The 16,106-nt window shown below is 45.3% G+C and overlaps 2 protein-coding genes and 1 long non-coding RNA gene across 4 annotated transcripts in view; 2 read left to right on the forward strand and 1 right to left on the reverse strand.

Annotated features, from left to right (window-relative positions):
• The window catches only part of cep104 (centrosomal protein 104), a 258,478-nt gene that overhangs the window by 109,926 nt on the left and 132,446 nt on the right, over positions 1–16,106 (forward strand). The window lies entirely within an intron of this gene.
• The window catches only part of LOC137301201 (uncharacterized), a 78,671-nt gene that overhangs the window by 32,573 nt on the left and 29,992 nt on the right, over positions 1–16,106 (reverse strand). The window lies entirely within an intron of this gene.
• LOC137301200 (tigger transposable element-derived protein 3-like) lies at positions 763–6,799 on the forward strand. Its single transcript, XM_067970661.1, has one exon. The coding sequence runs from the start codon at positions 992–994 to the stop codon at positions 2,486–2,488; it is 1,497 nt and encodes a 498-aa protein (XP_067826762.1). The 5' UTR covers positions 763–991; the 3' UTR covers positions 2,489–6,799.

Here is a 16,106-nt window from a genome sequence, read left to right on the forward strand (position 1 = left end):
CCCTAGTTAAATTCTCTTATAAACGGATGCAAGAGAGTTCACAATTGATCCGCACCACCTGAATACAATTAACACTAATTGATATAAATCACATGGGTACGATTAACACTGATTGGCAGGATTTTTTTTCCGGAGGGGTTGAAGGTCAAATTGTCTGCTAAAGTTCTTGTGTGTTCCAGTTAGCTCAATACATGAATGCTTCTACAAAGTGAAGAGATAACAAATTTCAAACCCACTTTCTGCATTTTCATTCATTATAATTAAATCAAACAGCTGCAGTCTACTTTTGTTGAGATCAAATGACTACTGTGTTTGCATACTCCGTTCGAAAGTGTCTCCTGCGCGTGGCTGACGCATTATTTGTTTTGAGGAAAAATTTTACTTTTTTGCTAAAAGGAAGATGTTTATTACTAATGATTTTTTAAATGATTACATTGCTTTTGAAAGCACAGTGATATGGTACTTATAATAATAGAAATAACATGTCAAGTGATCTGTTGGTAGTATGCAGCAACATCAGTTAAGCATTTAAACATTTCTGTTCAGTGAATAGAAATTCAGATTCTGTAACCATTCTCTGTTGAATCCCTTCTGCATAGTAATAAGTGAATAGCCATTTCCTTTTAGATGAGTAAAATCCTGAGTCTAGACAACGAAACAGTTTAGTTAGCTGCCTTAATCAGTACCTATTCATGCTGCCTTTACACCTCATTGGTTTGAATTTTAAAAGATCAATCAGCACTGACTCACAGCTGTTTTTCCACTTTCCTATGCTGCAATAATCTAATCTTAGCTCCAGAACAACAACAGGCTTCCCTGCTGACTAACCGAGCCTGTTCATCTTCCATTCTTCTCCCACGTACTGAAAGCTTTTCACCCGGATGTAATCTGCTGACGGGCAGAGAGGCCGTCTGTGAAGCTGGCTGCAATTAAACACAGGCAGGCAGGTCTCCCAGTACAATAGGGAGCATTTGCAGTGCACTGTACTGCAATGGAGAAGAAAAAACAGAGAGAGCTTACCCTCGCAGAGAAGGTAAGGGTCCTGGAAATGCTCGAGGGAACAAAGATGTCACAGCTGGAAATTGCCAGAAGAGTGGGGGTGTCTCAGCCTGCCATATCCCGCCTCATAAGGAAGAAGGCTGCAATCCTGGAAGAGTGGCAGAGAAACAGCAACCCTGACAGGAAAAGGAGGAGAGTAGGCAAGGATGCTGATGTTGATGCTGCTTTGCTGCACTGGTTTGAAATGGCCAGGGCACAAAATGTCTTCATTACTGGTGAAATCCTAATGGCCAAGGCAAGGACCCTGGCCGATGCTTTGAATGTGGAATTCACCCCAACCAGTGGATGGCTCAGTCGCTGGAAAAATAGAAATAATATTTGTGTTCAGAGAGCCCATAGTGAAAGTGTCGGTGCAAGTCAACCTATAGCTAGCAGCTGGATTCATACGACACTTCTTTCCGTCCTGCAAGATTTCAGGCCTGAGGACATCTTTAACTGCGATGAAACTAGCATATACTACAGAGCTGTTCCTGTTGGTAGTTTGCTTTTCAAGCATGAATCTCTAACTCGCAGTAAAAAAACAAAGGATCAGCTTACTGTCCTCTTCTGCTGCAATATGACTGGAACTGAGAAAACAAAGTTACTGTTGGTGGGAAAATGTCGAAATCCACGATGTTTTCAAGGCATCTCCCCTTCATCAATCCCTGTGACTTACACCTCTGACCACAGTGCTTGGATGACTGCCACAATCTTTGTAGAATGGCTAAAGGACTTTGACCAAGAAATGAAAAGGCAGAGAAGGAATGTTGCTCTACTACTAGACAAGTGCAGTGCCCATCCTAGCAATGTCACCCTGCAAAATGTGAAAGTATTTTTCCTACCCTCAAATGTTATGTCTTTGATTCAGCCACTAAATTGGGGAATCATCCGAAATTTTAAGGCACTATATCGCCGGAGGATGATACAGAAAATCATAAATGTTATTGATGAAAAGGTGCAAGCAACAGCAACTGTAATACGGAAAACGATCAGTCTCTTAGATGCAGTCCACATGATGTCTCGAGCCTGGGAAGAGGTGAGGCAGGCTACCATAGAATATTGCTTTCATAAGACTCTTTTTTGCCAGCAGTCAAAGGAATTTGTGCAAATGGCAGTAGAGAAAGTGGTCCCTCCAGATAGAATGACTGACGAGGAGTTTTATCTTTATGTTGACCATGATTCTGATGTTGCCTGCATTAGAGAGATAACAGCCACTGAGATCTGCAGTGTTGTGAAGGGATCAAAGAAACAGGATGGCGGTGAGGAGGAGGAGGAAGAAGATACTCCATCGGTGCCCAGACTAAAGGATGCTATGCGAGCTTGTGCCATAATTGAACGTGTGCTAGCAATGACTGGTGCAGATCCAGGCATCCTCCGCAAGTTTTATGATGTTGAACATGAAGTGGAGAGAGCATTGGATCTACGATTGAATCAATGCCAGTCTGTGTAAAGGCACTACCTGAAAAGTTTGTATGAAACAATCTTGTTGGACTTAAGATTTCACTTTCTGTTACTCTAATACATTTCTGATTTTTTCCTAATGGAAGGATGTACAATACCAGGGCCAGAGGACACGCATGAAACTGTACCCTAGAAATAGCCAACACCTATGGTGAAGAGAAAACTGGCAAAGGGGAAAAAAAATCGTTTTTTTAACAAAACTGCACATAAAGGTGGCAGCTGGGAGCTTCATTCAGGGCTCTGAGCAGTTTCGCCATAGGGCCTTTCTACTCTTAAGTGTGGTCCCTAGTAGATGCAGAGATAGCTGATCATACCCAACGCAGTGGTAGGGTTGTAATAGTTGACATTGGTGCTCCTGGTTTAGGGAAGAAAAAATTGGGGCAGTTTCCCACTCCTGACCATGATCTGCTGACCCTTGTTGTAAGTGTATATGTGTGGATGTCAAGTGAGGGCAGCATTGGGCACATTTGGTTATTATGGTTGAATAAATAGCCTGCTGATGCTCAAACAATTGAACATATGACTGTTGTCATTTGGGTGAAGTAAAGGCATCTGTGGAAACATGCCGCAACAAAAAATTAATTCCTTTAACAATGGAGATGGGGAAATGGGTGGACAAAATTGCTGGGATGAGGGAAGGGTTGTAACTGCAGCTTTTGGTTTTTCACTCCATAGATTTAAAAGTTTGTACTAAAACTAAGGGTGTTGCTGGATTTATTCAGTATTCTGTGAATATTTATGAAAAGTCAAGGGTAAAAAGTACTAATTTTAAAAACGTGTATGGAAATAAACGTTTAACATATGTCGTAATCGTGGGCAATATGAAATCACTTTGGTCAGTCTGTGTGGTTGTTGTATTGACACAATAACACTACTGTCATCAGGAGTAGGAACCCTGCCTAATTCCTTTCTCCATCCCTAATTGAGGAATGCTACAGCCAGCTATTGTGTCCCTACTTGCTGTTCCAGCTAACTCACCATAAAGCAGTGATCAAACCAGGGCCTTTCTGGCCTGTATGCCTGAACTGCTCATTGTCATTGGTGGGGCGGGGGGGTGGTCCTTGACATTTTTTTTAAAATACTCTTATTTCTGAAGGAAGGCGAACCATAGGATTGTACAGGACTGGAAAAGACTACTGGTTGGTTCCAGTCCTAGAATTCACCCTTAAAAAAAAAAGAGAGGAAATGGCCCTTTGATTTATCAGTCCAATTCACCCTTTGTTAACCTGGATAAACATGAAATGTAAATAATGGACTTTGCGTTGCACTATAAAAAGATGATAAAGTAACTGGGTGGTGGGGTGGTGGTGGTGGTGGCATCACAGTTGAGCACAAACCTGTCCTCACTTATCACCTGGACACACACATTCCAACAGGAATCACTTGATCACAATCAGGAGCTGGAACGCTGGCTGATTTTGTTTACCTCTCCCTAACCTGTGGACATTGAACCTTCACTACTGCTACAGCTATCATTAACTAATTCAGTATAGACCAACCATGGAACCTGGGATCTTCCTAGTCTATACGGTTTACTCCCTGTGCTACTTGGATGATTGGTGGCTTACGCACCTGGTCATTGGGGAGCTTTTTTTAAAAAAAAACATGTTTTATTAATCATTCTGGTTCTTTCCTTAAATTTTTTTTTTACATGAGCCTCAAATCAGACTAGGTTATTACAAGTGAGTAGTCAGAGAGAACATGATGGCTTTAAAACTTCTAATTCAGCTTCCAAAAGGTAAAAAAAGTCAGTGTAGGCACTTTCCTAACTAGTCTGTCCATGACCATAACTGTTTGGTTGTAAAATTTTATTGAAAGGGTTCACAATTTTTAAGGCCATGCCATCATAGACAATTTTTTTTAAAATTGGGTGGGGGGTGGAATATAATAACAAGCACATCAGTAGCAAGACCCATTGAAGTTACGACTTTTTTCCCCTATTTTTCTCACCAACTGTCTGCCCTTATGTCTTCTCCTGAAAGTGCCGACTAGTATTGAGATGTTGTTTGATGTCAGACACCCTCTGGTACCTCACTGAAGCAGCCATTATTGATATCCGAGCTTTGACAGAGAATATGAGCAGGCGATTTGTGTGCATGGGGCATCGCAGCTGAGACTGATTCTGTCCTCCCCTGAAGTCCACTCGTGCGCACTATTAGCAGGGATTGTTGGACATCAATCAAGAGCGGGAACGCTGAGCAAATATTTTCCCCTCACTAATGTTGGGGTGCCAAGGCCAATAATAGACCCCCCCCCCCCCCCCACCCAAGTTGAAATCGGCCAACAGCAAAAACTGAGCTGGTCTGAATGGCTCAGCTATTCACTGGGTAAGTTGGATGAGCCAATAAGAGAGCCCCAATAGATATTCTTTCATTGCACAAACAGATTCTTTGCATTCGCAATAAAGTGACCATCACTGGAAATACATGAAACTTTGCAGGTCTGCATTCCCTTACTTTGAAGTTTATTGTTACATAGTAAGTTGCCACTTTCTGTATTTACAAAAACTTTGTGTCAAATCTCCTGAACTTTTCTGAAAATAAAGTTATACTTGAAAAAGTGTGGCATAAATCTAATTTGTTTTACAAATGAGAATGTTGTACAAAACTGCAGAAGACACTCTGTTTTAAAATTCCAGTACACCTGTGTTAGTAGCCGAAAGTTGAAGAGATACAGTTGTATAGGTTTGATTGTAAAGATCTTGTCAGTTTAGGATACCTGTTATAGAATGCGGTGATCCTGCAATATTGTCAGGGAAGGAGAAAACTGAGCTCTGTATAAGATAACAGTTTGATAAGGGCATCTTTCAGAAGCATATTTTTACTTATCATCTTCTCTTCCAGTGTACTGTCACAGAAATTATATTCATTCAGTTATACATGGCACATAAACCAATTCTTTTCCACATCTCCCAAGATATATAGTTGTGAAAATGATGGTTGTGGGTGCTGCAAAAGACAGGTTAAGTGAGTGGGCAAGAAGTTGGTAGATGGAGTATAATGTGGGGAAATGTGAGGTTATTCACTTTGGTAGGAAGAATAGAAAAACAGAATATTTTTAAATGGTGAGAAACTATTACATGTTGGTGTTCAGAGGGATTTGGGTGTCCTTGTACACGAAACACAGAAATTTAACATGTAGGTACAGCAGGCAATTAGGAAAGCAAATGGTATGTTGGCCTTTATTGCAAGGAGGTTGGAGTACAAGAGTAAGGAAGTCTTGCTGCAATTGTTAAGGGCTTTTGTGAGACCATACCTGGAGTACCGTGTACAGTTTTGGTCTCCTTACCTAAGGAAGAGGATATATTTGCCTTAGAGGCAGTGCAACGAAGGTTCACTTGATTGATTCCTGGGATGAGAGGGTTGTCCTATGAAGAGAGATTGAGTAGAATGGGCCTATACTCTCTGGAGTTTAGAAGAATGAAAGGTGATCTCATTGGAACATACAAGATTCTGAGAGGGCTTGACAGGATAGATGCTGAGAGGCTGTTTCCTGTGGCTGGAGAATCTAGAACTAGGGGGCATAGTCTCAGGATAAGGGGTCTGCCATTTAAAACTGAGATGAGGAGGAATTTCTTCACTGAGGGTTGTGAATCTTTGAAATTCTTTACCCCAGAGGCCTGTGGATGCTGGGTCATTGAGTATATTCAAGGCTGAGATCGATAGATTTTTGGACTCTAGGAGAATCGAGGGATATGGGGATCGGGCAGGAAAGTGGAGTTGAGGTCAAAGATCATCCATGATCTTAATGAATGGCGGAGCAGGCTCGAGGGGCCGTATGGTCTACTCCTGCTATTTCTTAAGTAAAGGAAAATCAGGAAGAAGTAAAAATATTTTCAATGATTGAATATCAACAATGGATTTGACATGAGCTGTCCTGCCAAATTTAATGTGGACACTCTGGGTCATTGTTGAGCCTCATCCTTCGGTCATAGTCTATTCTTTGTTTGGCACCAGTAGTGTAAAGGGCCAATAGAGTTACATTGACAAAGCCCTTGGACATATTACCTAACTGTTCTTTCAATCCAGGAAGCATGCACGACATGGCAGAGGGGGGAGAAATATTTGTACCTCTGACTATATTAAACCCTGAAAGTTTTGTCTCCCAATGCTTCAGAATGGAGTAAGTGTTAAAATGCTGGATATTTGGTGTGTACTGTATACAAATAAGGCTGTATAAATGAGTGAAGGATATTAGCTGTCCTCTCATGTCTGAGATGTTGGCCTGTAACCGAGCCTATATTGAATGATGATAACCTTGTAACCAGAACTGTCTGAATAAACTGAAGAATGGTACCTTATTGTGTTGCTTTTTGCTCCTCATTTTTCAACACACAATTCCTAAACTGGGAGAATGTAAAGCACCAATTTTAACTCGAGGCAGGAATCGGAGGTACAAAGTAGATGGTGAACTGTCTGGCGCATCTAAGCATGAGGCGAGAGAGATTTTAACTCCCGGGCCTCATTTGCATGCTCAGACACTCGCCTGAAGCCAATGGGAATGACGTCACTGCCGGCAGGTGCGTCAAAATTAATTGGGGGGGGGGGGGGGGGGGGGAGGGTAACGAAGGGCAGTCAGCCATCAGTACAGCCCTGGCGTTTGTGCTTTGAGAACACTTTCCACATTGGACTTTAGTTATTTTGTTTACTGTATGGTAGCCATTTGCTCACTTTGCTTCTTTTATGAGGGGGGAGGGGAAGGAGAGCTCATTTCTATGCAGAGATACTAACCAAATATGTATAATTGGTTAATAAGAAAAAAAAATACTTCCTGATAGTTGTGCATAAATGCAGCACATGGTATATGATACTGAGTACTACAGTGCAGTCAGGTCTCTAATCTGTAGTGAGTTCATCTGTCTTTGCTGCAGGATAGTGGAATAATGCACTTTAAGGGTGCAACTTGATGTTGGTCTCAGATTGGTACTTGTAGAGTGCATTCCACAGCCAACAGGTCGAAGGTACATTTGTGGTGCCACCTCTCAGTAGCAAACGTATGCTGTACGTGCACAGTACTCTACCCCAGCAGGTTCCGTTTTAATGTTAGTGTGAGTGGGAATATAGGCTGTCTGTTAATATAAAAATATTGGAAGATAAATATCAAAATTACACAGGTAGTCCCACACCCCACCTGAGCACTTTGTCAACAGGTTCACATGGGGCTGAAGATATACCTCACCAAGTGCAAAATTCAAGCAATGCAAGTATACCTACCAGAAGTGCTCTCACACCACCTGTCGTCAGTGTGCTCAGGAGCCATTTGCTGACCTGACTCCTGAGTTATGCTGCCACTTGCCAGTTTGTGCATTGGAAACAGGTCATGGTCATGTGAATGCAGTTGTATAACCACTATAAGACTGATGTGGAGATGCCGGTGATGGACTGGGGTTGACAATTGTAAACAATTTTACAACACCAAGTTATAGTCCAGCAATTTTATTTTAAATTCACAAGCTTTCGGAGATTTTCTCCTTCCTCAGGCAAATGTTTCAAGATCTCCTTGAAGCCTACGCATTTATACATATTGAACAATACATGGTGTTTACAGACTGCCCCTGCAACTGCCCGTTGCCAAGGCAATCACCGTGTTCAGACAGAGAGGTGTTACCTGCAGAACCCCCGAATACACATTCAACAAAAAAACAAACAGGGAAAAAAAAGAGAAAAAAAAAACACAGAGAGAGGCAGAAACATCCGGAAGGCAGAGAGAGCCAGCAAATGACCCATTATATTAAAAACAGATAACATTTGTTCGCTGGTGGGGTAACGTGTAGCGTGACATGAACCCAAGATCCCGGTTGAGGCCGTCCTCATGGGTGCGGAACTTGGCTATCAATTTCTGCTCGACGATTTTGCGTTGTCGTGTGTCTCGAAGGCCGCCTTGGAGTACGCTTACCCGAAGGTCGGTGGATGAATGTCCATGACTGCTGAAGTGTTCCCCGACTGGGAGGGAACCCTCCTGTTTGGCGATTGTTGCGCGGTGTCCGTTCATCCGTTGTCGCAGCGTCTGCATGGTCTCGCCAATGTACCATGCTCTGGGGCATCCTTTCCTGCAACGTATGAGGTAGACAACGTTGGCTGAGTCACAGGAGTATGAACCATGCACCTGGTGGGTGGTGTCATCTCGTGTGATGGTGGTATCTGTGTCGATGATCTGGCATGTCTTGCAGAGGTTACCGTGGCAGGGTTGTGTGGCGTCGTGGACGCTGTTCTCTTGAAAGCTAGGTAGTTTGCTGCGAACGATGGTCTGTTTGAGGTTGGGTGGCTGTTTAAAGGCGAGTAGTGGAGGTGTGGGGATGGCCATAGCGAGGTGTTTGTCCTCATTGATGACATGTTGAAGGCTGCGGAGAACATGGCGTAGTTTCTCCGCTCCGGGGAAGTACTGGACGACAAAGGGTACTCTGTTGGTTGCGTCCCGTGTTAGTCTCCTGAGGAGGTCTATGCGATTTTTTGCTGTGGCCCGTCGGAACTGTCGATCGATGAGTCGAGCGTCATATCCCGTTCTTACTAGGGCGTCTTTCAGCGTCTGTAGGTGTCCATCGCGTTCCTCCTCGTCTGAGCAGACCCTGTGTATTCGCAGGGCCTGTCCATAGGGGATGGCCTCTTTGACGTGGTTAGGGTGGAAGCTGGAAAAGTGGAGCATCGTGAGGTTGTCCGTGGGCTTGCGGTAGAGTGAGGTGCTGAGGTGCCCGTCTTTGATGGAGATTCGTGTGTCCAAGAAAGAAACTGATTCTGAGGAGTAGTCCATGGTGAGCTTGATGGTGGGATGGAACTTGTTGATGTTATCGTGTAGTCTCTTTAGTGATTCCTTGCCGTGGGTCCATAGAAAGAAAATGTCGTCGATGTATCTGGTGTATAGTGTTGGTTGGAGGTCTTGTGCAGTGAAGAAGTCCTGCTCGAACTTGTGCATGAAAATGTTGGCGTATTGGGGTGCGAATTTGGTCCCCATGGCTGTTCCGTGTGTTTGGGTAAAGAACTGGTTATCGAAGGTGAAGACATTGTGATCCAGGATGAAGCGGATGAGTTGTAGGATGGCTTCCGGAGATTGGCTGTTGTTGGTGTTGAGTATTGATGCTGTCGCAGCGATGCCGTCATCGTGGGGGATACTGGTGTATAGTGCCGAGACGTCCATCGTGGTGAGAAGTGTTCCTGGTTCAACTGGTCCGTGGGTACTGAGTTTTTGTAGGAAGTCTGTAGTGTCACGACAGAAGCTGGGGGTTCCCTGTACGATGGGTTTCAGGATGCCCTCGATGTATCCAGAGAGGTTCTCACACACTATACACCAGTATCCCCCACGATGACGGCATCGCTGCGACAGCATCAATACTCAACACCAACAACAGCCAATCTCCGGAAGCCACCCTACAACTCATCCGCTTCATCCTGGATCACAATGTCTTCACCTTCGATAACCAGTTCTTTACCCAAACACACGGAACAGCCATGGGGACCAAATTCGCACCCCAATACGCCAACATTTTCATGCACAAGTTCGAGCAGGACTTCTTCACTGCACAAGACCTCCAACCAACACTATACACCAGATACATCGACGACATTTTCTTTCTATGGACCCACGGCAAGGAATCACTAAAGAGACTACACGATAACATCAACAAGTTCCATCCCACCATCAAGCTCACCATGGACTACTCCTCAGAATCAGTTTCTTTCTTGGACACACGAATCTCCATCAAAGACGGGCACCTCAGCACCTCACTCTACCGCAAGCCCACGGACAACCTCACGATGCTCCACTTTTCCAGCTTCCACCCTAACCACGTCAAAGAGGCCATCCCCTATGGACAGGCCCTGCGAATACACAGGGTCTGCTCAGACGAGGAGGAACGCGATGGACACCTACAGACGCTGAAAGACGCCCTAGTAAGAACGGGATATGACGCTCGACTCATCGATCGACAGTTCCGACGGGCCACAGCAAAAAATCGCATAGACCTCCTCAGGAGACTAACACGGGACGCAACCAACAGAGTACCCTTTGTCGTCCAGTACTTCCCCGGAGCGGAGAAACTACGCCATGTTCTCCGCAGCCTTCAACATGTCATCAATGAGGACAAACACCTCGCTATGGCCATCCCCACACCTCCACTACTCGCCTTTAAACAGCCACCCAACCTCAAACAGACCATCGTTCGCAGCAAACTACCTAGCTTTCAAGAGAACAGCGTCCACGACGCCACACAACCCTGCCACGGTAACCTCTGCAAGACATGCCAGATCATCGACACAGATACCACCATCACACGAGATGACACCACCCACCAGGTGCATGGTTCATACTCCTGTGACTCAGCCAACGTTGTCTACCTCATACGTTGCAGGAAAGGATGCCCCAGAGCATGGTACATTGGCGAGACCATGCAGACGCTGCGACAACGGATGAACGGACACCGCGCAACAATCGCCAAACAGGAGGGTTCCCTCCCAGTCGGGGAACACTTCAGCAGTCATGGACATTCATCCACCGACCTTCGGGTAAGCGTACTCCAAGGCGGCCTTCGAGACACACGACAACGCAAAATCGTCGAGCAGAAATTGATAGCCAAGTTCCGCACCCATGAGGACGGCCTCAACCGGGATCTTGGGTTCATGTCACGCTACACGTTACCCCACCAGCGAACAAATGTTATCTGTTTTTAATATAATGGGTCATTTGCTGGCTCTCTCTGCCTTCCGGATGTTTCTGCCTCTCTCTGTGTTTTTTTTTCTCTGTTTTTTTCCCTGTTTGTTTTTTTGTTGAATGTGTATTCGGGGGTTCTGCAGGTAACACCTCTCTGTCTGAACACGGTGATTGCCTTGGCAACGGGCAGTTGCAGGGGCAGTCTGTAAACACCATGTATTGTTCAATATGTATAAATGCGTAGGCTTCAAGGAGATCTTGAAACATTTGCCTGAGGAAGGAGAAAATCTCCGAAAGCTTGTGAATTTAAAATAAAATTGCTGGACTATAACTTGGTGTTGTAAAATTGTTTACAATTGTCAACCCCAGTCCATCACCGGCATCTCCACATCATGACTACCATCGACACCACAAACTGCCGGCTCACAGTGGAAAGGGTATCCAAGAAGATCGCGCATTTAGACACAGACATCAAGTTTTTACAGAGCTGCAAGAAAGCAGACAAGATCCCGAAAGGACTCCAGATCACGAACCCACTCAAGTCCACATACAACTCGGATTACGCTGAGAGACTCTGCCGCCGTACCTCTCGCACACTCCGCAACCATCTCATACACCAACTCTACAGCAGACGCCACAACCTCGAAACCAAGATAGAGTCCATACTCTCAACCTGTACTCAGGACACAGCAGACCAGCTACGTTATACCGCCAAACAGACGAGGCAACGGAACTACGCTGCCTACATGAAAACCAAGAGCAGGAAGCTTGAGAAACTCGGCATCACCACCAGCAACGACCAAGCTTCCCCTGGTACCACGGTTGCAACCACAGGGAAGTCTATTGTCAATTTATCCGACCACACCCTTCAACCAGACGAAATCGAAGTTCTCAGCCGAGGGCTCAATTTCTGCCCCACTACCAAAATGGACCCCACTAGTCTCGCGGCGGACACAGAGGAATTCATCAGGAGAATGAGGCTCCGGGAATTCTACCACAAACCCCAAGATTTCAGCAGCGAACCCAATGAGACAATCGACGATCCGGAACAGCAGACAGAGGGATCCGCGGTACAGCAACCGAAGAGGAAAGAGTCAAACTGGACTCCTCCGGAGGGTCGCTGCCCTCAGCTGGACATGTATGCTCAAGCTGTCAGGAAATGCGTCAATGCCAGATTCATCAGCCGCACTCAGAAGACAGTCCAGAATGTCACCCGAGCACAACGCAACGCCATCAACGCTCTCAAGACCAACCGCAACATCGTCATCAAACCAGCGGACAAAGGAGGAGCCATAGTCATACAGAACAGAACAGACTATTGCAAAGAAGCATACCGACAACTGGACAACCAGGAACACTACAGACGGTTACCCGCAGATCCGACCAAAGAACACACCCACCAGCTCAACAAACTGATCAAGACCTTCGATCCAGACCTTCAAAGCATCCTACGCATTCTCATCCCACGTAATCCCCGCGTGGGAGACTTCTACTGCCTCCCAAAGATACACAAAGCCAACACACCCGGACGTCCCATCGTATCAGGCAACGGAACCCTGTGTGAGAACCTCTCTGGATACATCGAGGGCATCCTGAAACCCATCGTACAGGGAACCCCCAGCTTCTGTCGTGACACTACAGACTTCCTACAAAAACTCAGTACCCACGGACCAGTTGAACCAGGAACACTTCTCACCACGATGGACGTCTCGGCACTATACACCAGTATCCCCCACGATGACGGCATCGCTGCGACAGCATCAATACTCAACACCAACAACAGCCAATCTCCGGAAGCCATCCTACAACTCATCCGCTTCATTCTGGATCACAATGTCTTCACCTTCGATAACCAGTTCTTTACCCAAACACACGGAACAGCCATGGGGACCAAATTCGCACCCCAATACGCCAACATTTTCATGCACAAGTTCGAGCAGGACTTCTTCACTGCACAAGACCTCCAACCAACACTATACACCAGATACATCGACGACATTTTCTTTCTATGGACCCACGGCAAGGAATCACTAAAGAGACTACACGATAACATCAACAAGTTCCATCCCACCATCAAGCTCACCATGGACTACTCCTCAGAATCAGTTTCTTTCTTGGACACACGAATCTCCATCAAAGACGGGCACCTCAGCACCTCACTCTACCGCAAGCCCACGGACAACCTCACGATGCTCCACTTTTCCAGCTTCCACCCTAACCACGTCAAAGAGGCCATCCCCTATGGACAGGCCCTGCGAATACACAGGGTCTGCTCAGACGAGGAGGAACGCGATGGACACCTACAGACGCTGAAAGACGCCCTAGTAAGAACGGGATATGACGCTCGACTCATCGATCGACAGTTCCGACGGGCCACAGCAAAAAATCGCATAGACCTCCTCAGGAGACTAACACGGGACGCAACCAACAGAGTACCCTTTGTCGTCCAGTACTTCCCCGGAGCGGAGAAACTACGCCATGTTCTCCGCAGCCTTCAACATGTCATCAATGAGGACAAACACCTCGCTATGGCCATCCCCACACCTCCACTACTCGCCTTTAAACAGCCACCCAACCTCAAACAGACCATCGTTCGCAGCAAACTACCTAGCTTTCAAGAGAACAGCGTCCACGACGCCACACAACCCTGCCACGGTAACCTCTGCAAGACATGCCAGATCATCGACACAGATACCACCATCACACGAGATGACACCACCCACCAGGTGCATGGTTCATACTCCTGTGACTCAGCCAACGTTGTCTACCTCATACGTTGCAGGAAAGGATGCCCCAGAGCATGGTACATTGGCGAGACCATGCAGACGCTGCGACAACGGATGAACGGACACCGCGCAACAATCGCCAAACAGGAGGGTTCCCTCCCAGTCGGGGAACACTTCAGCAGTCATGGACATTCATCCACCGACCTTCGGGTAAGCGTACTCCAAGGCGGCCTTCGAGACACACGACAACGCAAAATCGTCGAGCAGAAATTGATAGCCAAGTTCCGCACCCATGAGGACGGCCTCAACCGGGATCTTGGGTTCATGTCACGCTACACGTTACCCCACCAGCGAACAAATGTTATCTGTTTTTAATATAATGGGTCATTTGCTGGCTCTCTCTGCCTTCCGGATGTTTCTGCCTCTCTCTGTGTTTTTTTTTTCTCTTTTTTTTCCCTGTTTGTTTTTTTGTTGAATGTGTATTCGGGGGTTCTGCAGGTAACACCTCTCTGTCTGAACACGGTGATTGCCTTGGCAACGGGCAGTTGCAGGGGCAGTCTGTAAACACCATGTATTGTTCAATATGTATAAATGCGTAGGCTTCAAGGAGATCTTGAAACATTTGCCTGAGGAAGGAGAAAATCTCCGAAAGCTTGTGAATTTAAAATAAAATTGCTGGACTATAACTTGGTGTTGTAAAATTGTTTACCACTATAAGACTATCACACTGTTTGTATTTATTTCTGTTCAAAGGGTGACTATATGATAAATCTATCTTATAGAATCATAGGAAGTTATGGCACAGAAGGTAGTATCCAACCGGACTTGAAAAGTTAGCAGAGTGGAGCCTCATTAGAATGGGATCAAAGTGTTGGTGAAAGTTGAAGTAATAGAAACAAAAATGAGAATACAGAAACAAAATAAGGTTCAAAATAGGTTTCTGCTCAAGTGTTTTCCATATGTTCAGTGTGGTCTGTATGATTTAGTGCTGCACCACCAAGTGCATTTAGTAAATGGAAGAGTTCAGCACTGTTGTTCAAGGAACTTAATACCTAACTGGTGGGGGGGGCAGCAGAACCCTTAACATCTGACACAATGCAGATTTGGCAGCGGTTACTCAACATGTTAAAGGAGTGAACAATATCATAGCAGACACACTCAGATAATGAATAATTTCCATCTCTGGATAACCCTAACTTTTAGAAGATGTTTTCTTGCAAAAGCCAGGCCAGTTGAGCTATCGCTGTGGACGATTTCTTAGTCTTCTGCGTGTGTTCCAGGCTTTGTGTAAGAGTAGATGAGCCACTTTACTGAACCTATATCTGCCAAAATAAGATTATGACAGCATTTTTCACTGTCACTATTCAATGTCTTTATCAGCGATGAATTTGATGCCACCAGAAGGGATGGCCTTAGGTTGTCTGTTCCAGACATATCTGAAAAATTGCAGCAGTTCTTCACAGATGATGTGTTGTTGGCAAACTCACCTAGAGATCTAGTGACCTTTGCTCATCATCTTGAGCATTGGTCTAAGTGGATACCATAGGGTGTTGCACAGGACCAGAACGGATGTTGAAGATATGGATTGGAAGGAACAAAAACAATTTGTCTCAATTGTTGACCCGAGAGTCCTGTGGCCACAGTCACAGGAGAAGGGGCAAAGGACAGTTTAGTCCTCCCTATCTTCAATGCATTCAAAGTCTCAATGTAGGCTCAGCTTGATGTACAAGACCAAAATGGTTCTCCTCATAGTTCCGAACTCCTATTTGATTCATTTTGGTAGGAAGAATGAGAAGAGGCAATATAAGCTAAATAGTACAATTTTAAACGGGTGCAAGGACAGAGAGACCTGGGGGTGTATGTAAACAAGTCTTTGAAGGTGGCAGGACAAGTTGAAAAGGCTGTTAAAAAGGCATATGGGATCCTTAGCTTTATAAATAGAGGCATAGCGTACAAAAGCAAGGAAGTTATGCTAAACCTTTATAAAATACATAAGGTTTAGAGTAGTTATGGAAAAAGGCAAAGTTCATTCAGATGTGAAAATATTTACCTGGAGGAAGACTAATTTCAGTGAGTTGAAAAGGGATCTGGCCCAGGTGGATTGGAATCAAAGATTGGCAGGCAAAACAGTAAACGAGCAATGGGAGGCTTTCAAAGAGGCGATAGTTTGGGTACAGACTAGACACATACCCACAAGAGGGAAAGGAAGGGCATCCAAAGCTAGAGCTCCTGGATGAATAA

The sequence above is a fragment of the Heptranchias perlo genome, chromosome 32 (genome assembly GCF_035084215.1).
Source record: "Heptranchias perlo isolate sHepPer1 chromosome 32, sHepPer1.hap1, whole genome shotgun sequence".
NCBI lineage: Eukaryota > Metazoa > Chordata > Chondrichthyes > Hexanchiformes > Hexanchidae > Heptranchias > Heptranchias perlo.